Genomic DNA, 21,041 nt, shown 5'->3' with positions numbered 1-21,041 from the left:
ATGTCTTTTAATTATTAGGAAATTAATTTATTTGATTTAAAATTATTTTAGACTGATTTGGTTTGTGAACGGCGCTTATGTGATCTGTGCAAGTTTCTCTTGTAAATAACCATGCACTTCTTCCTCCAAGTGACGCGTGACCTTACCAACGAGCTTACGTCATCCCTCTCATGCAGCGTGCATCACAGAGATGTACAGAAGCAAACATTTGTAGTTAAAAAGTATTGTTTCTAAAAATAATCAATCGTTTGGGTTCAGAAGAACTTTATTGGAGTTATTGGCATTGGAGCAGTGTTGGCACAGTCGTGTGTGTGTACAGGGAATACAGGAGTGAGCTGAGAACAAGGCCCTGTGGGGCTCCAGTGTTTGTGCAGCAACATCTTCCAACCACCTGGCGTCTGCTTTACAGGAAGTCCAGGATCCAGTTGCACAGCGAGCCGTTTAAGCCCAGAGCTGGAGTTTCTCATCAAGCTTGGAGGGCACTATAGTGGTGAATGCTGAGCTGTAGTCAAGGCCGTAACCAGGATTTTTCAAATACAGAGGTCAAAACTGCAGTGGGTCCAGTGAGGTAGGCAGCACAGAGCAGATGTAATCTGATTAGTCGCTCATAGCATTTGCTGATGATAGGGGTCAGAACAACAGTCATTTAGCAAGTGATTCTGGATAGCTTTGGTACAGGCACAATAGTGGACTTTAAGCATGTGGGGACTAGACAAAGGAGGGAAAGGCTGAAAAATGTCCATTAAAAACCCCCAGCCAGAAATCAGATTGTCACACCAAACTCTGCTCAAGTTATACAGTATGTACTTTGCAATGACACTAGATGGATGTCAAAGATAAAATTGTGAATTCAAATATTTTGTATATCTGTTTTTGGTGAGCGAGATAGCTTTTCCTTTATTAAAATCTAGGTCCTACACAAGCATACCATAGAGCACAAATCACCTGTGATGCGTTCATAAACAAATCCTGCTTGCAATCTCTCCCTATCATTGCAAGATTTCCATTTGTTAGTCAATGTCTGTTAAAATTGTCATAGCTGTGGAATCTTTCATACAAATGTTTACACGTTAAAAGTTTGCAGAAAAGTTTGCTACTTTAGAATTACCATGTCCACAAATTAAGGCATTAAATCTCCCAGTTTACTATCAGTATAAATATTTACCAACTCATTTAGGACACATTCTGTTCCAAGAAGCCAATTTTCATTGCTGCCCAAAAAAAAAAAAAAAAAAAATATATATATATAGGTAACACTCAGATTTCCATTTCAACATTAGACCAAACAAGTATCCAGTGACCAATATTAACATGGTTTATCTACAAATATATAATGGGCTATCAATTTCCAGACTGTTTAAATAAAAGAAATACCAACTTGAGTTATGGTTAAGCAACATGGCTGATCTAATTATTTCAGCATAAAGCCAAATACTGTGTTTCGGGTTCGAAATAAGTCTAGGCATCAAAACTAAGGCACAGTAGAATAGAAAATGTTTACTACAGCTGTAAACTGGCATAGAAACAAGTATACTGTTTGAATAGGTCCCAATTTCATTTGCTTCTATTAGAAGCAGGCCAGTACTAATAACTAAACATTAAAGCCAAATTGCATAATTTCTGCAACCAGAGTGACCAAATGGGGATTCGGGTTTTCAAATACACCCTTCCATTTGCCAGTCAAGTTAATGTTCCCAGGTCAATCCTTGGAAAGTGTCAATCCTTGGAAGGATGCAAGTTTATTATATTCACGTCCATATAATTGACTGTAACTGATAATGTATTGGTGGTAATCAAGGTTGTGTTCTGCCAATTTCTACATGAAGAACTTTTGGCCATTTAAAAAAAAAAAAAAAAAAGTTAGTTCCAACTACCGGTTTGTAATCTGCCTCAATTTCACTTCCTAGAAGTGTTAAATCAAGTTCAAGATACGAAGCATACTGTGCTGAATTTTTTCTAAACCAATTTAGTTTGATATGGAGGGAAAGAGGTGGTGTTGCATTATTAAAATGAGCATTAATACCCGGTTTGCTTAAGTTCAGAGTAAGCCACATTTTAAACCATTAAAACTAATCTGCCATTTCTTGCAGGAATTTGAGCCCCCAATTAAATCTTGCCAAAACACAAAGGCATGCATTGCACAAATTTTATTGAAATGTAAAAAGGCAACCACCATCTCACACACAGGGGGAGGCATATGTAGTCTCAGACTGGTCACCTTGAGGAGAAAAAAAAAAAAAAAAAAAAAAAAAAAAGCTCAAGTGGGTGTACTGTATATAAGGGAATCATGTTATTTGAGAGCCATACTTGGTTCATAGTAGTCATAGACTTTGATCACAGCTGGCTTGATATTCTTCACTTGGAAAGCTCTTGTCAGTTGTAGCCGGAAAGTCAAAGGAACACCTTTTGGAACCTGCAAGAGAGACAACATGAGTATGCACACAAACCCCATGTGTATTCGCAACCATTTATAGTGTCAGTCTCTTACCGTTTTCAAGTACACTATGACATGATCCCCCGCATAATCAACACGCTCCACAATTGGTACAAATGAATTGGGTGGAGTAAACTATATAGGAGGAAAGTTGTAGATTAGTGCTTTACAGCAAGTTGAACTGATGCAACAGTCTTTGCCTTTAGACAAGTAAAAATGAATTCAAAACAAAACCAACCGTTGAGGGGTCTGCAGTGAACCCTGATAGGAGTTTAATATCCACAATTACCATGTTAGTATTTGATTGTGTCCCAATGTATCTGAAAGAAAAAAAAACAATCCCATTATCACTTGCTAGGCTCAAGGATTAATGCATCAAGCTCTAGCAGACAATCAACTATCGGAAATCACTAAAATCTTATAAAAAAATGGATCTTTAGTCATCCAAATTGGGGGTGGGGGGGGAGAAACACAGCGGGAGCGATACTAAACTGATGAGCAGGCATTATAATACACTTCAAAAACATGTTCTTACTTAACAGTGAATTCCAGCCTTAAGTTTTGTCCAAGTGATGAAAGGCAGTCTCCCGTGACCTTGGCTTCAACACTCAGTTTGTTGGTCTGAACAGGTGCTGGAATGTTGTAAAATACAGCAATCTACATTTTGGGGGGGGGGGGGGGGGGGTTTAATCCCATGGCTAAAACCACAGTCAATGGTTTAAGAATAAAACAAGCTAATGCACGGACCTGCACAGATGCACAAGCAGAGCCCTTTACGTCAATACTATATTTGCCTGGAACGTTCTTCAGAGACTTCTCCTGATACAGCAGTTGGTTTGCTTCATTCACAACAAATTGGTAAGTTTCTCCCACAGATGATATGGTCACTGTGCTGGATCCAGTAGAACGGAACACTCTGGCGTACAACGAGAGCGCCTGAAGAGCCACCACTGTGTCCTAAAAATAAAAGACACCCACACATGGCAATACATGTATGAAACATGCAACACATCTCAACATTTAGGATGTTAAAATTTAGTTTGAGAAACCTGTGTGGAGAAGAATCCTCCACAGGGATTCTGCTGCTGCACAAGCCAGCGGACAATCCTGTTAGCATAGCCAAGGTCAGCTGGAGAGAGTTGATTTGCAGTAAGAACAGTTAGCAAAACATATGAGCTGATCTCCACTGTTAAAGAACCAGTCGTTTCGGTACCAGACGCAATCTGAGACCAGTGAAGACCACCTGCACAAGGAGATGGTGGGCATGGTTTGCATTCCAAAACATTGAGGTTCTCATGTGAACTGTAAAGACTACAGGCATTTCTTACCAGTTGTGATGGCAATATTGTTCAACTTCGTTAACAGAGTCTGTCGAGTGTTTGTCTCTCCAGCAAGGCTGAACGTGTAGGCAAGGAGAGCAGTGGTGTAAGTGTTTACTATATTCCCAATGACCAGCCTCAAGCAGGACAAACCCCTGACAACTACTGAATCCTGTAACAAAATCCATGTGTTGAACACTAAATGTGCAAACAAGCATTTAAGTTCATACCAGGGCTGCACAATTAAGTGAAAAATGATTATTATATTGCAAAGGACTGCGAATTAAATTAGTCAGCCCGCTTCAAAGTTTTACGCTGCACTGTCCAGTCTATATCAAATGAGAGAATTTAGGGTTTTAGAGCAGTTCTGTGCTCCACAACTCCATCTCATGCTTTGAGTAACAAAAGTGCACAAGAGTTTGGTTTGCTTAATGTCGCAAACACTTTTACACAACTGGCATGTCCTGCAGTAGCAGCAGCATCTGTGTCCACAAGGCACAGGTGTCATAACGTGGAATAAGTCAAAGTTCCTATAATTGAATACATTTAGCAAATGGGGGGGACAAACTAAACAAATTTAATTACACCAATGGATCAGTTCAACACCAAGCCTCATTCTTTAGGACTCTTATACACACAGCAAAGAACAGTTTGTATAAGTATACTAGTTTAAGGCCTAGTATAAAGAGTAATTTATATTTTGTTTCAAATCAACAAACATTATTTTGACAGCAAAAACCATTACCAACAGGGAAATTGAATTACGTGACAGAGCAGAAAGCTTGCATATAACCAGTTGACAGATGCGGATTAAAAAAAAAAATAATAATTTAATTGACAAAACCCAGGCACATGGCAACATTTGAATATCAAGACTTAAATGTGTTTTATTTTGGGGTGAACTGGGAAAAAAAAAAAAAAAAAATAGAAACACGCACAATATTTCTCAAAACAATTGCAATATGACTTTGTCCAAATCATGCAGCCCTAGTGCATAACTGTACTTACAGAGACTGGAGTTCGCAGTTCAAGCAAAGTTATCATAATGTAGGCAGTCATGGTGACATTATCATCTACACCACCCTGTAATGAAGCAATATTTCACTTCCTTGACCATCACCAGATTTATTTGCGTTCTTAGACCAACGGTTTCAAAATTGCATTACGTACCTTCATTTCATGGTGGTGAAGAATTCCCTCTTGTGCAAAACAGCCATCTGGACCCTGCCTACTTACCAACCAGTTCTTTGCACTTAGGATAACATTTGGATCAACATATATGTAGGTCTGTGCTTTGCCAAAACACCTCAGGACAAATGAAGTCAACCTGGAAGTGACAATTTAGGAAAAATTAGCATTCCAATTTATCAGAGGAATCTACAGAAGGACTCTACATACCATGTATTCCCATCACCAGTACCGAATGCACTGTATGAACCATCAGGATGTTTGTAGTTCAGTTCTCCCTGGTATCCTGTTTTGTTTGACAATATTGGAAATACATCTTTTATTTAAAGCCCAGCCCAGCCCCCCCCCCCCACCCCCACCTCACTTACCAATCCTTAGGAAGTTAAGGGCTTTTTCTCTGATGGCTGAGTTAACCTGCGCAGTGTACACCAGGTAGTCAAGAATGTAAATAATGGGACAAAATATAGCAGCGTTCTGTTCTCCACAACCAGATGGCAGGGTTATCAGCCCATTAAGATTCTTTAATGCGCGGCCCAATATGTCCCCTACAAAAAAGGGATTCAAGGGTCAACCTGAAAACCACACAACTAGTTAAATTCTCATTTCAACCTCTTAATCTTTACCAACAACTGAAACAGAACATCTGGTGGATCCACTTATAACATTTGCAGGTACAGTCAGAGTCACCTGTTCCAGGACATGGCTTCCTATAAAACAGAGCAAAATCAGGATCAAAAGTGAGCTTAATCTGTAAATGAGGTAATAGAAGAGAAAAAAAAAAAAAAAAAAAAGGCAGGCAAACCCTGTGGACACAGCAACCAGCTGTAGGCTTTTGGCCTTTCAACACCTTCAGCCTAAAAATAAAATTATACATAGTATTTTAATACACACAACTTAAAAAAAAAAAATATCAGTATTGAAATGAAAGGATTAAACTATGTAGACCTGAACAAGTAGACGTCGAGTGACTAAATCGATGCGCCCTCTTTGTGGCACGGTCACAATCTCATTGCCACACACAGTCTTCGTCTGCACGGCCTGTGCACTAACGGTCACATTCAGAACTCCTGCAATTGAACAGATGACAATAAATAAAAATGCCACTAATCAACACCATGTATGTGGATCTTGTAAAACAGACCAAGAACAAGGGGAATAAGGGTCCATTTAAAGGTGTTCCGCCTATTGGCACAGAGACAGGTAGAATACGGAGGAGAGTTGGCTTGAAGAGTGTAGCTCGAGGAAGCCGCTGGAGTTGCTGTGACCTATCATGGAGAGGAGGAATGAGTTCCATGCTTTTGAGAGTCAACAATTTAACTGAATTTAGAGCTCACCATGATGCACTTGGACAGATAGTTGAAGACAGTGGCCTTCAGCTCAAAGCTCTCACCACGGATTATGGAGTAAGGCAGAGAGAGCTCCACAAAAAAGGGCTGGAAAACGGTGAGCCAAGCAGGGGGAGCCAGACCCAGACCTTTGGGGGACAGACAGAAGGCCTCAGTCTCCCAAGTGGTGATTGTGTCAGGAACCTTGACAGTAACCAGAGCAGTTCCAGAGGCCCTTTGTAGGAAAGAAAAAATATATATATATAAAATTGGGCAACAAGCTAGTCAACTGCAGATTACTGAAGTTACACAGGAGACTGCACGAACCCCACTTCTGCAAGTTGCCATATCCACGTCTCCGGGAAGACTGTCCGAATGGTAACATCAGAAAGGGACTCAGAGCTTGCACTTGGTTGTTCAGCAGCAGCCACAACAGGAGCCATTGCCATGACTCCAGGAAGAAACATCACTTCAAGCAAGGAACAAAAAGCCACTGAAACCGCCTTCTCACAATTTCTACATGTTAAATTTGCAAACATGAGCACATTTGCCACACAAGTGGTCCTCAATCCTGGTTCTCAAGTAGCCCCAATCACAGCATATTTTCAGCATCTCTCATGTCAGACAGATCTTGGAGGCTACACAGAAGTTGAAACCAGGGTTAACGGTCATCTGAATCTGCAGTAAAGGGCTACTCCAGCACCAGGGTTCAGAACAAATTGAAATATTCAGCAAAGTTGAACATAGGACAAATTACACATTGCATCAGTTATTGCATTGAACTATCATGTCGTAATAATTGGAACTCACCATACAGACAAAGTTCATACTTTGCACTCAAGCCAAAATTAATTTACAGGTTAGTAAATTAGGCTTCATTCAAGCGGTCAAACCACAGAGACACTTGCTACTGAAACTATACACAAAGAATCCTCTAGTCTGGGCTAAAGTGGCAACATGGGGTGCTTCTTTCCAGAAACTGAAGTCTTTTTGAACAGATGGCTTCAAATCTTAGGATATCAACCCCCTTAACCCCTGATTAATCAAGAGCCACTTCAATTCAACATGAAGACAAGGTAGAAAACAAAAATTTATCATAAAGCTTGTACAATATTTCATGATTTTGAATACCACGGTGTTGCTAAAGGGCCTGATTAAAGTTCCCCTTAAGTCCAAGTTTCAGAAATCACTGAACTTACAAAAACACCACTGGCCGATTAGCTTCTAGGAATTTTAAAACGTAGACCTACCATCCAAAAAGTTGCACTGTGGTTTTAGTGCAGCCAAATTTGTTGCAATCTTCAGCCCCAAGTCCTGTCAAAACAGCGAAGTACGTACAATTCATGCATGTTACGCACACCAGAAATCAATGTTACTGGCACCAAATGAGGAATTGAAAGCCTTCAATATACTGCCAAACTGGCCATCACAGAATACTTTACCTTAAAGGTGTAATAGGCCTGGGTATTTCCCTGGGGTACTGGCCTAGGCAAAATGCTTCGGCGTGTAGGAGATAGAACAGGATTTAGAGGCAGAAGGGGTAGAACAGGTGGACGAGGTCCAAAAAACAAACATCCTGGGTCATCATCTACTTCATAAGGATAACCGGAGTGTGTCCGCACTGGCAGCAAATTGAAGATCTATGATAGGGATGCAAAGTAGTCATACCAGCATCAGTCAAGGTGGTGGCAGAAGCGACAAACTACACAACTGAAGCATATAGATTGCAGACCACTGACGTGCACGGCAAGTCTTAGGATCACAAACTGAAAGGTCAATCAGAAATGTATTGTGCAGAGTATAAGTAGCCATCAAAATCCGGAAGTGCAAATTAAGTAATGGAAAACCATACACCTACCGCTTCAGCATTCAAACGTCTCCCCGGCTCCAAAATCAACACGCTCTGATCTACAGCGCTAAGGCCACAAAGGGAACCAGGTTGAGCCGATAGCTGTATAGTGTTGTTCTCCCCTGGAACTGCTTTATCAGGAGAGAACTGCACGGACACCTGTAACAAATCCATGGTTAAGCAACAGATCTTGCCATTTGCTTAATTTTACATATCTATATCAAAGTCTTCAAAAAAAAAAAAAAAAAAAAACACTTTAGAAGACATATGTACTGTAAATGTGCAAAGACCCCAAAACCAGCTTCCCCAACACACCTGGGTTCTTAAACATTTTTCGGTGTCAAAATCTGTGCCAACAGCAACTACACTTGCACTAGGTAGAATGCAGTATGCCAGAATCTGCACTACTGGAGCCAGCTTTGGTGTAACGGAGAGCATGAAAGACACCGTGCCACTCAACACTGCATTAGCGGTCACTTCAACTTTTTGGTATCCATGTTGAACAATCGCCCCTTTTGACAAGACCTGTGATAGACAGATGGCATTGGCTGCACAGTTTGGTTCCTGCAATAAACACAACTACCCCAGGACACAGGTAAAATTTTGTACACACCATGTAGACTATGTCTGTGCTGCAGACATGGTTTAATTTCTCTCCAACAAATGAATATTTGATGTTTACTGAAAACTCCACACCACACTTCAATGGTTGCTCTGGCTTCACTATAGTAAGTGTACTTGTTGGTGTAGTGGGAGCAGATTTTTGAAACAGCTGGACGTTTTTCTCAGCTGAAGTAATGTACGCCTTTTTGTAGCCAAAAGCAGCATCTGGCGTAACGCTCGCCTGAGAAAAGAGAGAATTAAATAAAATGGCCACTTCCATTCAATGAACATCAACTCAAAACCCTACCGTCAGCGGAGCATCACTTTTTGGAAAAATACTAGTATTGATGGAGAAGGATGCCTGTCCATTGCTGTCCGTTTTAAGACTCTTGAGCTGTATTGGTGGCCAGCTCCAAAGTCCCAAGATATAGACAACTTTGCCTGGAATTGGTTTCCCATTGAAACTTGTAACATTGACCTGTTTGTACATGTAGGTTGCAAAGAAAAACAGGTTTCAAGTGTTCCACATTCAGCACATTAACCTAGTATGACATTTTTACTTGCCTTTCCCTTTAGAGCTGATCCAGTTGTAAAAAAGTCAGGGATCTCCATAAACATGATCCTTCCAATTTCATAAGTCAGGGATACGCTTTCAGATTTTGTCATGACTATATCTGGAGAGTTGGAACAGAATCATGATCTGCTGGTTAACACCATAAAACAAAGATTGTAGATAGAAACAAAAGCACACCTGTTCCCTCCTCAGTTACACTTGCGTTAACTACAAGAGAATCTTGCAGAGAGTTCTCAAACGTGGAGCTCAAGAAAGTAGATGTACTGAAGATAACGGAGGCACAACCAGAATCATTCATCTGAGAACAAAAAGGGAACGGTCACTGTACATAAATAAATCCAGGCATACCTACACATTGTATTATAATGGTGTAGTGACTCACCACAGCAGTTTTATTTGAACACAGAGGAACCACCACAGGAACAGAAACAAAGTCAAAAGGATTACGGCACACTTTAACCAGTGTGCTACCAGGAACAGGTTGTCCATATGTGTACCTGGGAAATGGTACAAAACAGTCAGTCATCAAAAGACTGCCTCAGATTTTTAAAGAGGATTGGTGGGGGGGTTTGAGGTCCAGTTACCTTGCACAAACCTCAATTTTCAGTCCAACTTCACCAACACTTTGTGTCTGCGGCACTTTCACAGTGACATCAAACTTGGGTAAAACTGGGTTAGAAAAGTAAACTCAAACTCATGCAGAATTGCAGTATCTAAAATGCAGTAAATTGTACATTTACCTACCATACTTTTTCACCTCAAAAGGCCATTTAACCATCCGGTCACCAATAAAAGCAACCAGAGTGTACATGCCTTGTAGAGCTTCTGGGTTTAATTCATGAGAAAGCTGCAAGATCCACCTCGAGGAGGAAACATTTGCCCACTGACCAATCCTGTTATTCTGATTGTCCTATTAAAGTGAAGTTTCAAGCTAATTAAATTATCAAAAGCACCAAAAACGTAAACCAACTGTCCAAACCATATACACGGAGTCTTACCTCCACCACAACCATACTGTACTGTAAAGAGAACCACCATAAAACACTTCAGTCACAATTTAAATCTTATAAATCACACATACAAGGCTTACTTAATCACTTGTGAACACTAATGTGCATAAGGACATAATTTGATAAGGTTATGTATGTAAATCAGATAATGTTTAAAAAAAAAAAACCCAACCTTCTGATCAAGAGGCACAAAATTATCATCCATCGTTACAACTCTGAAAAACACTGCAAAACAAGTTACAAATATTAGACTAGACATATGGAAAACAGATTTTCTACGTTACAAAAATTTAGCTTAGGCATTCATAGCTCACCTGTTTGACCTGGATTATAGATGGGTTTATCGGTTTGGATAAACGTCAAATTGTCATAACTTTTGAAAAGGACCTTACTCTCCTCAGTCAAATTAAAAGACCTCCCCTTAATTACGGTTTTTATTTTCTGCACAGATTCTCCCATTACCAGTGGAGCCTTAAATAAATAGGGGTAGAGATTACCATCTTCCAAAACATGAAATTAAATAAAAAAAAAAAAAAATGTATTAACGGTTGATGAAAGACCTGGAAGAAAAAGCAGCGATGAAATCCAGTCTTTGCTTCAGTCTTGTACAAAGGCGTTTTCAGGCCATTATTAACAAGCTGAATGTTCATTGAAAGGGTCTCATTTGGCTTGTAAAGACTGACACACAGCCTGGCCTGAGAGCCAGACTCAATTACTGCAGGAAACGTTACCATGAAAAATCTGTTTGGAGAAAAAAAAAAAATTGAATTACTACGGAAGCGTATTGCATTCACTTGAGAAAAAAAAAAAAAAAGTTTCTGAATTAACGAGTTAATTATCTCAGAATTACGAGAATTTTTCATTAAAAAAAATATTTTGTTCCGTTTTTCTGAATTAATGAGATCCCTCAAAATCCTGCCAGGAGCTCTATTTTAGCTGGATTGCATGGAAGTAAACATGTCCCGCCTTTCAAGTTTAATCCGGTTTTATATACATTTTATTTTAAACTTGGCCTTCAATACAAAGACATTACTGTCTATGACATTTGTAATACTGTCATGGCTGAGACACGCTTTGATCTTCCAAAGGACACTAATCAAGCAACAGACTTTTACTCAGGGGCGGGCATACGGGGTGGCACCGCCCCCCCCGAAATTCGATTGGCCACCCCAGGTGCCCCCCCCCTATAAGATGTCTTGTGATTGGTTCATTTTACGGCCAATCAGTTTATAGACTCTACTGAAGTTCGTGATTCAAAGTTTTTTTTTTTTTTTTTTTTAAGCTTAAGTAATCTTTATTGCCAAAAAAAATGATACAAACAACAAGTGACTTATCAAAATATACATAACAATTCTCAAATAACTACTGTCTACAATTGCCGTAAATTGTTTCGACATACTTTATTTTATTATCCTTCAACAACACAAACAAACAAGGTACATCAACAAATCTGAATATAACCTCAATTGTTCAGCCATAGGTTGAGCATAGCTAGTACAAAGAACAGAAAACACTATGAACAAACCAATAATTAAATGGAAAAAACAAAAATAAATAAAAAAGGGACTTTAAATTAATTTAAACGTATCCAAAAGAGAAATCAGTTTAAGGGCTTTCTGATTTTTAACAAATTTAAGATTTGCACAAGAGTTTAACCTCATTCATCCAGTGATTCAAGTTGGGTTTAGATTTAAACCATCTGCATTTATGCATGAAAAACTTTCCAAAACATAAGAAATTATAACAAATCACAATCTTTATTTTCCAGACAAACACCAAACCTAATTAACTTCCATGTGAGAGGTGGGAGTTCAACCCTCCTAGACCTTAACCAATTCTGCACCTCACTCCAAAAGGGTTGCACCAGATCACAATCAAAGACATGCTTTAGATTTTCAATATTTGTTTCACAAAAAAAATTTCAATCTTAAAAATTCTTTAGTAGGATAAATCTCATTTAAAATTCACCTAATTAGCTTTAGGAGGGAGAGGAAAAGACAAATAACTTTTCCTAATTTTTTATATTTCAACCTTATCAAAATCTTTAAGCATGTATTCCAGTCTAATTGGGTTTGGGTAATAAGCCTGTAAAACAAAAAACAAATTGACTATTTGTACATTTTTTTTTATCACAAAAATCATAACCTTCTAAGGAGAGCTGTCTCTGTTACGGATAAGATGAAGGCAGACATGGAGTGAGGATCTATTTGCAGGTTTTATTGAAAAAACGTGAAAAGACAAAACAGGAACAAAGGAAATACCCGCAATGGGGAAATAAAACAAAACACAGAAAAGTTGTACAGGCAGAAGAAACATAGAACGAGCACGGAAACAGGCGTCCACGAACATCAACAATCGACAGGGGAATGGAGAAACAGCAGGGTTTAAATGCAGGAGACATGACAAACGACGATCAGGTGAGCACAATGACACAGGGCTGGCAGTGATGAGGGCCGGGAATCATGGGAAGTGTAGTTTTTACAAACGGAATAGGAGTTTGAGACAAAGACTAGTGAAACACAGGGCAGACAACAAGGGAATCGTGACAGTCTCAGTACTGGGGAGATTTGAGTACAACATGTCTTTAACCATTAATCTTAACGGAATTGGTATAGCTCTAATCATTCTATTAAAAATATTAACGGTACACTGTACTTGGAATTTCTCACAAAACCCTATACAGTAACAAATTTCCATTATCATCCAAGAAATGGGAAATGGCCCAAATCCCTTTAGATATCCATTCCTAAAGATATACAGATTTTCAGCCAAATTTTATATATCTACTATTCAAAACTGGAGTGTTGTGAGGAGTGAAGTTATGTTTGAACAATAGTTTCCAATAGAGCAGCACTTGCTGATGAAAGGCTGAAAGTTTCTGGTAACAAGGTGCACTCAGTCACAACATAACAGAAAGTGTATTCCCCCCAGTTTGTTAAAGATAGCATTGGGAGTGAAATAAACCAAAAGGAGTGGCTATTTTGAATGAAGGATTTTAACCATTTCAATTTCAAAACACCATTCATAATGTCAAAATCGATAGCATTCACCCCACAGTCTTCATATTTATTAATCATGTCCTCCTTTTTAATGTACTGACACTTATGTCTCCAAATAAATTAAAAATTCACCTTATTAATTTAATAATTTGTCGATATGGGCAAGGAGAAGGCTGGATAGATGAGTCTGGACAAACTATCCATTTTAGATAAAAGAACCCTTCCAAAAATGGTAAGATCCCTCTGCAGCCATCTATTCAATATGGACTTACATTTATCTATGTTATTCAACACATTGTTATTCTCCATAACATCTTTATCTTTAGAAATAATAATCCCCAAATATTTAACTTCCCTTTTAATTTGTATATTAGATAATGACCGCAAAGGAAACTCATGCAGTGTTAACATTACACATTTGTTTAGGTTTAAATGTGCCCTGAAGCTTTAGAAAACTGGTTAATGTAAAGCTAATGGAATTTGATATTCATTCTTTAGAAACAACGTTGTATCGTCAGCAAACTGGCTTAGAAGTATATGTCTATCCAACACTGAAAGACCTTCAATACCATTATTTTTAATCAATATAGATAATAACTCTGCAACCATTATAAATAATGTTGAGCTTGCCAGTCACCACCGAAACAGAAGAATCCAGCCGTTTTAGTTGAGGTCTGCCTTCTTTCCTTTTCGACTGTTTTCCTCTCTCTCTGCTACGGTTTTTATTGTTTCTAAACTAAAGACTATTCTTTAATATATTAGCAGAGCACAATGTAATGGTTCCATATTTTATTTTTAAACTGTGGTGTTTTCATTTGAACTGTTACAGTGCTAAAACTTTAACTGTGTTACTCAGCTTTTGTAAAAAAATCTGACAGAAATATTGAAACACTATGATGTTTTGGCCAAACCATTTGAATTATTACAGTGGGTTTTATTATTATTATTATTATTATTATTATTATTATTATTATTATTATTAGAAAGAGATTGTGAATAAAACTACTGTATATTGTAATGGCCAAACTAATTAAAAGAAAATAGTTGACATAGTTTCGGATTCTGGGTTTTTAAAATTGCTTTTATTTTATAAACTTGTTAGTTTTATGAAAACACTAAAAATAATAAACACTGGCTCTCAAATTTAACTTAATGGATATATACAGGGATGACAAAAAACTAAATTAATCAAATGTGCTTTATAGCTACATTTTTTTACAAGTATATTCAAGTTAAAAAAAAAATAATAAAATCAATAGGATTTACGTAGGCTAATATACTGTAGAATTTAGCTTTTTTTTTTTTTGGTCACTGGCGGCCACCCCGTTTGGAGGTAGTGCCCCAGCATGGCCCCCCCACTGAAAATGCTCTAGACACGCCCCTGCTTGTACTTGCATTTAACACGAGAACTACCGGAATTACTAGAATGGCCATATAGCGCTCATTCTGACCGTTCATACTATACTGTACCAAATGTCATGTCATATTTACATTCGAAACTTCTATTGAGGTTTTAGAATGAAGCTTCTAATGTCTGTCGTCATATTTATATCGTCATCACCCAAAAAATTTATTGAATAAAATAGAATATGGATTAAATGGAGCGCCAAGCGAACGCAGATAGTCCTACATAATACGATCTTTTTTTGTAATATATAAGTGCTAGACTATATAAATACAAAGGCCTATATATATTATATATTAGCTGCTAGACTGCCCCGGAAGGTGCGTGCCTCGCTTTGTGTACAGCAAGTTTTTTCCACCACAGTGAAAATGGTTTTGAAAGTCTAAACGCCAACAAACATGGATTGAGACGGAATATTTCGTTAGATAAAAACATGTAGTAATTACCAAAATTCACAACATCTATCCTTTTTCAAAACATGTTGACTTTTGGACTTTACAACGCTCTGGAGTTATTGGAAACAATCCTACGCAGCCACCACTGGAATCAAAGTCCATGAATAAATGAATCTGTTATATTAATAATAAACACCAGGACACGAAATTTTAATTCTAATGAATGTGAAAATGTATTAGTTCATCGACAACCACAGAACTTGCTATTGTAGCTGATTACAGATACAAATTTGATTATATTAAATCATTCTCTTTGTAAAATAAAAATCAATACAATAGCTTATAAAAACATCACCAAAGTGTATTTCAATGCATAGTAAAAACCTTAGACATGTTTGAAACACATATAGGCCTAACCCAAAATGGCCAAAGCGGTTAATAAAGTATATGAACATTCGCTAAACTGTGGGAAAACTGATTTAGAAAGCAATATTTGTTTTACTGTGAGCACAAATATCATGCTGTAAAACCATTATGAACGAATTCTCCTAAAAGTGGGCTCACTTGAACAAAAAAGGGCCCCCTTTTTCTCAATAGGCTTAAATATTTGTGTATCCTTTGAAAATATTGCATCAAATTGTAGAACCAAAAAGTAACTGTTGTAAATGGCACACAGCGACTTTGCAGGCCTTCACCATTTGAAGTGTGTAGGCTACATAATCTTTAAAGCGAACGGTCTAGCCTCGGTATTGGCAAGGTGAACTTGAAGAAACAAGACAAAATGTCTAAATTCTAGTCGGACACGCGCACATGAACCACTCGAACGAACCGATTCACGGGAATGAATCCTGACTCTACATTAAAAACAACAAGACTTTAAGATGACTTACGGTCCTGAGGATTCTCCAATAACAGAAGAGAGGAAAAACTCTAAAATGAACCATGTCCAAACACAAATCTCCTTGCCAGTCATGATGAAAGCCAATCATCCACGGGAATGTATGAAACACTTCCAACGCCACAATCACTGAAGAGGACCTGCAGCACATTTACAGGCGTACAATTATTCTTCTGCGCGATGTATGCAACTCAAACTTGTGGCTCTAGGAACAAATAGAAGTCTACGATAACTACTCACTGTTAAAACCCAACTGCTTACTCAAATGAATCGAAACTGCGTCATTTAAAGAATTCGGAGATTATACAGCTAATAGATTACTTTACCATTATTGGGAACAGCTGGGATTAATTACACCAGAGGTTTGCCCCTTCGAATCTATGGAACATGAAGGTTATTTTAGAAAAGAAGTAGTTCTCTTTGCCTTTTTATTGCAGTAAAAAGCAGTAATTTGTTTCAACATATTCAATGTAAGCAGCTATTGTAAACACACACACACACACACACACACACACACACACACACACACACACACACACACACACACACACACACTAATCACATCATTACACAATTCATTTTTGATTATCTACAGCATACATTTTTTTTCCTTACGGTGTGAAAACATAAAAATTGGTCATACAGAAGTTTATTTTTTTATACACGTATTTCATATTTTTTTGGTGTTTTTAAACTATGCATCTCATCACGTGTGTAGGCCTATCCTTGGTTCCTATGACTTGAAATATACATATATATATATATATATATATATATATATATATATATATATATATATATATATAATACACGTGATAACATTAATAATTTGTTCAATAATAATAATTAAAAACAAATCTTAACAAATTGCAGGCTCAAATCTTTAATGTTTGTGACATAGCTTATTTATTTACAACCACCGAATAGCCAATCCCAGACAGCTTGGAGATGCACAGTTTTCCCTAATTAATTTAATGGTATCTGCCATTAAAATTCATAATAGCTAAGTATATGAGACATATCCAGCTGCAGACCCGCAGCACCACCAGTTTCAGAACCCCAGTTTCAGAACCTGAAGTGAGGGGCGGAGTTATTGACAATGAGACAAGCATGGCGGAGAGCATATGGTGAGTTGTGTAACGTTGTGTAACGTTTTTGACATCATGTTGTGAAAAATTATCGCATATATTCAGAGGTTAAATTGGGCCGGAGCGCACCGGAGCGCAGCTCCGCCTCCTCAGGTCCACAACACACCCTGCCGGAGCTCAGCTCCGTCTCCTTCAGCACCAAATATTGTTATTCCACTTAAAGTATTTTTCATCTCCTGACTCCTGGCAAATACATGGCATATGAGACTGAGTAATTAGCAAGACTACACAGAGACACCCAGGCTACATGGAATTATCAGACGTCATAAATGCATTAATCGCTGGTTCAGCACCCGCCCACAACCATCAAGGGAAAACTGTCACTATTCTAAGACAGCGACGTTACCATGGAATCCCGCTAACGGCTAGAGCGATCGAATATAAAAATAGCATGTAGCTAGAACATGTTATATAACTAAAGCATGTTAGTTTACATGTTAAATGAACTACTAAATGAAGAATAACATCAGCTGCGTGAGCATTTAAAGTAATATATTGATTTTTAACAGTTTGCATATACTGTAGGTGCACGACAGTGACGCCAGACTGCTCCTGTCTGTACATGAGCCCATTATTATCCCATTTGTTACCTAATATTTATACACATATTACACAGAAGGAAAGGCTCCTCATTACCATGGTTAGGTCAGTGTGCTAGTCTTAAATAATAGTAATAATAATAATAAATGAATGTATTTATGAAAAATAAATACTAGCTGAAACACATCTTGAAACTTTAAACTGCCACTGTTGATGTCTAATAAATTTTACCTTTAGATTATTTCATTTGAAACTGAAATATTTTGTCAAAATATAACAGTTACTTTTACTGTAAAATCCTGAAACAATTTGTATAGGTGATGTGTGTAATTATTAATATTTCTAACTATTTTGGTAAAGGGGCCACATCGGGTTTTAAGTAGTGCATGGGGAGCCACATTGTAATGCTTTTGTGATACAATGTTCTGCATTGATTTGGTTTTTGTAACTTTTAAGGCCAGAAATAGTTGTGTACTCAATTTTCTGAAGTGTATCTGTGACTAATGGGACTATTCTGCAATTGCCTAAAGTATTATATTGCTCTCAAAGATAGATACTTTTCTATCAGGCATTACAAAACTCAGTAAAGGCGGAGATTATATTTTTTTATCCAACTCTATACTTCCCTGTTAATTTATTATTCAGTTTTACTAATAATAATAAAAAAAAACTTTATAGAACGTTTAATGTTTCTTGCAAAGCGGGCGAGTTTACTCTTTTTTTTTTTTCTTTACCCGTTTACATGCTAAAAGTGTCATGATGCGTTTCTCCTCGATGGTTTTCAACACTCAACAGAATAACACAGGCTGCATGAATATGATAAATAATTACTGCAAGAGTTACATTTACATACAGGTGCGAAGGGACTTCAACGTTTCTAAATTGTACAAATAAAAAATACATTTAGCTACATATTCGTCTCTGGCTTGCAATATGTTCCGTTGAAATCCGTTGCCTGCCTGTTAACATTCAAGATAAAAAATTATAATAAAATAAGTGAATTGTAAAGTATTTGTCTTTGTTTGAATAACTACTCAACCCTACCTTACACATTACTACTGGAAAAAGAGCCCCATTGGTGTAAAAACCCTAAGTCATTTTACGGCGGGATTTTGAATGATGACCATTCACGGTAAATAAGGGCTCCCCCTCCCTACAAAAGCCAATTTAACCACTGCATATATTAAGTTCAGCGTTTATCTGCTAAATAATTTGTGCATAACTTTATCATCTTATTGAAGCTTGAATATGTTGTCATACTTTACTGTATTAAAAAAAAAAAATTCTACGGATGATTCGATACGAAGGTGTTAAAGTGTTTGTTCCACGTTCCTCTGTTATATGCATTGTTTGTGAGTTAATGTTACCTTATAGTTGAGGGGGTTTTTTTCCGTTGAGATTATTGTGTGGTGCTTTCATCTCTTGTAGAGACATTTCGAATGAATGAAGACCACAAGGAAAAGGCCAGCAACAATCTCCTGGAACAGTCAGAAGCTTCCAGAGAGCCCTTTCTATTTCATTTTGTGTTCAGGGATGACATGGAGTTATTTTAGCAAGAATGTAAGGACAAAATGGGCCTGAGAGTGAATTCCTCATTTGATACATTTTAAGTTCAATTTATACAGGATTGTCATGATAAAATGGGCCTAGGGGTGAATTGGTCATTTGTTGTATATATTTTTATTGTTTCTTTTAACATTATGCTGAATTTTCTCTCTTTTTTAGTTTTTTGACATGTTTTATTTTACATGAAGAAAAATGCATGCTGCACATGTTCTTGTGAAATAAAGTAGCCTATATTTTATATAAAATGCCCATAAGTTTCAAGCATTATTTTTCACCATCATGATCAGGAAGAAACTCTCATAATACAATGAAACGGATAACTATATACAATTATATTACAAAAGATCAATGTTTTAAAATGCTTATTGTACTGTACCTTAAAGAATCATTATAACATACGTATAAAGTATGATGTTTCGTTTGTAATAAAAGCAAAGGACTCTCCAAAACGTTAGGTGGCGCTACTCTGTTTCGAACGTAAGCTCCGCCCCTCACTTCAGGTTCTGGCGCTGGGGTTCCGAAACTGGGGTTCTGAAACTGGTGGTGCTGCGGGTCTGCAGCTGGATACTATTGGGCGCTGGGGTTCTGAAACTGGTGGTGCTGCGGGTCTGCAGCTGGATACTATTGGCACTTCGTGGTTCCGTCAGCCGAGTCCTGACAGCACCGTCATCTCTTTATCTCTCTAGAATGGAGTTGGGCAATACGTCTCCAGCTCACTCAATGAAGGTATTCGGTTCGGTCTGGAAGTCACGGAAGAGGAGAGGAAGAAATTTGAGGGTGAGTATAAATTAAAGTGTTGACCACTATTTAACTCAACCAAATAATTAACGACACATAACCTTGAACTTAAAACTAAGGCCGACAGAAGAAAAAAAAAATCAGTTATGACAATTTCTGTCACAAATAAAACGACTTTATTCGTCAAATAAGAGAGAGACGCTGAAACGAAAGGGCTGTTTCATTGCACTTTGGTGTTTTGTGCTGGCAAGTGGGCCCCATGAAGGTTATGTTTGGTATGCCTATGCTTATCTAGCCATTTTAGTATATTTACAACTGTATGTCTTAATATACACAAGGCAATACATTTCTACTTTATTTCATAGTCTTGTAAAGTGGTTATACACGTTAGAGAGAGTGTGTGAGAGTGTGTGTGTGTGAGAGTGAGAGTGAGTGTGTGTGTGTGTGTGTGTGTGTGTGTGTGTGTGTGTGTGTGTGTGTGTGTGTGTGTGTGTGTGTGTGTGCGTGTGAGTGAGTGAATTTTTGAAATTCCCAAGTTCCCTTTAGATGTTCAGACTAAGCTGGACAGAAAAGAATGCAATATTTCTGCATCAGATCGAATCAAAAATCATAAGAACACTGTATGAAAGTATTGCTCAGTTTAAGATGCAAATTCTTAATAATGGTGCCAAAGTATTAAAGTTTTACACTAAATTTGGTATTTAAATCACATATAATGCTAAACTAACATTCAAATATTTTTACAGGTATCCATCTAATAATTTCTGGTGACACGGTGATATGAGTTGTTCATATGATATAAGGGGAATATACACAGCAAAAACAGCCCAAAACAAAGATGTCGTTGGATTTTGATGTGAGAGGAGAAGAGGATGCCATGTTGGATGGCATGAGGGTGACTAAACCATAAGAGAATTTGCATTTTTAGGTGAACTTTTCCTTTAATGTAGATGTAGCCTTAGCATTAACGTATGGGACATTGAAACTGTATACAATTACATAATTTGACAGGAAATTGCTGATGCTTTTTGTGTCTTTCTTAACTATTTG

At 37.6% G+C, this 21,041-nt stretch overlaps 1 protein-coding gene and 1 long non-coding RNA gene across 4 annotated transcripts in view; one reads left to right on the top strand and one right to left on the bottom strand.

The window, feature by feature from the left end:
* Nucleotides 1-2,101: 2,101 nt before the first annotated feature.
* Nucleotides 2,102-16,120, bottom strand: LOC127645513 (alpha-2-macroglobulin-like protein 1). Its single transcript, XM_052129158.1, has 34 exons — nt 15,992-16,120; nt 10,863-11,043; nt 10,617-10,773; nt 10,475-10,527; nt 10,291-10,311; nt 10,037-10,202; nt 9,877-9,961; nt 9,675-9,789; nt 9,470-9,590; nt 9,283-9,392; nt 9,026-9,196; nt 8,729-8,959; nt 8,431-8,640; nt 8,125-8,274; nt 7,709-7,906; nt 7,517-7,580; nt 6,594-6,735; nt 6,276-6,501; nt 6,083-6,206; nt 5,887-6,008; nt 5,744-5,795; nt 5,565-5,648; nt 5,310-5,486; nt 5,152-5,227; nt 4,924-5,080; nt 4,762-4,836; nt 3,763-3,925; nt 3,484-3,677; nt 3,182-3,391; nt 2,970-3,091; nt 2,673-2,754; nt 2,489-2,569; nt 2,308-2,413; nt 2,102-2,218 (listed from the first exon to the last, which is right to left on the bottom strand). Exons 1-34 carry the CDS (start codon nt 16,072-16,074, stop codon nt 2,178-2,180), a joined length of 4,350 nt encoding a protein of 1,449 aa, XP_051985118.1. The 5' UTR covers nt 16,075-16,120; the 3' UTR covers nt 2,102-2,177.
* Nucleotides 16,121-19,749: 3,629 nt separating this feature from the next.
* The window catches only part of LOC127645530 (uncharacterized), a 2,712-nt gene continuing 1,420 nt past the window's right edge, over nt 19,750-21,041 (top strand). For 2 of the 3 annotated variants that reach the window (XR_007970787.1, XR_007970786.1), the window contains exon 1: nt 19,750-20,919. This is a non-coding gene — a long non-coding RNA (uncharacterized LOC127645530). The other variant, XR_007970785.1, reaches the window with a different exon arrangement.

The sequence above is a fragment of the Xyrauchen texanus genome, chromosome 6 (assembly GCF_025860055.1).
Source record: "Xyrauchen texanus isolate HMW12.3.18 chromosome 6, RBS_HiC_50CHRs, whole genome shotgun sequence".
In the NCBI taxonomy this organism is placed as follows: Eukaryota; Metazoa; Chordata; class Actinopteri; order Cypriniformes; family Catostomidae; genus Xyrauchen; species Xyrauchen texanus.
The sequence above is the reverse complement of the archived record's forward strand: the minus strand, read 5'-3'. Positions and strand labels throughout refer to the sequence as shown.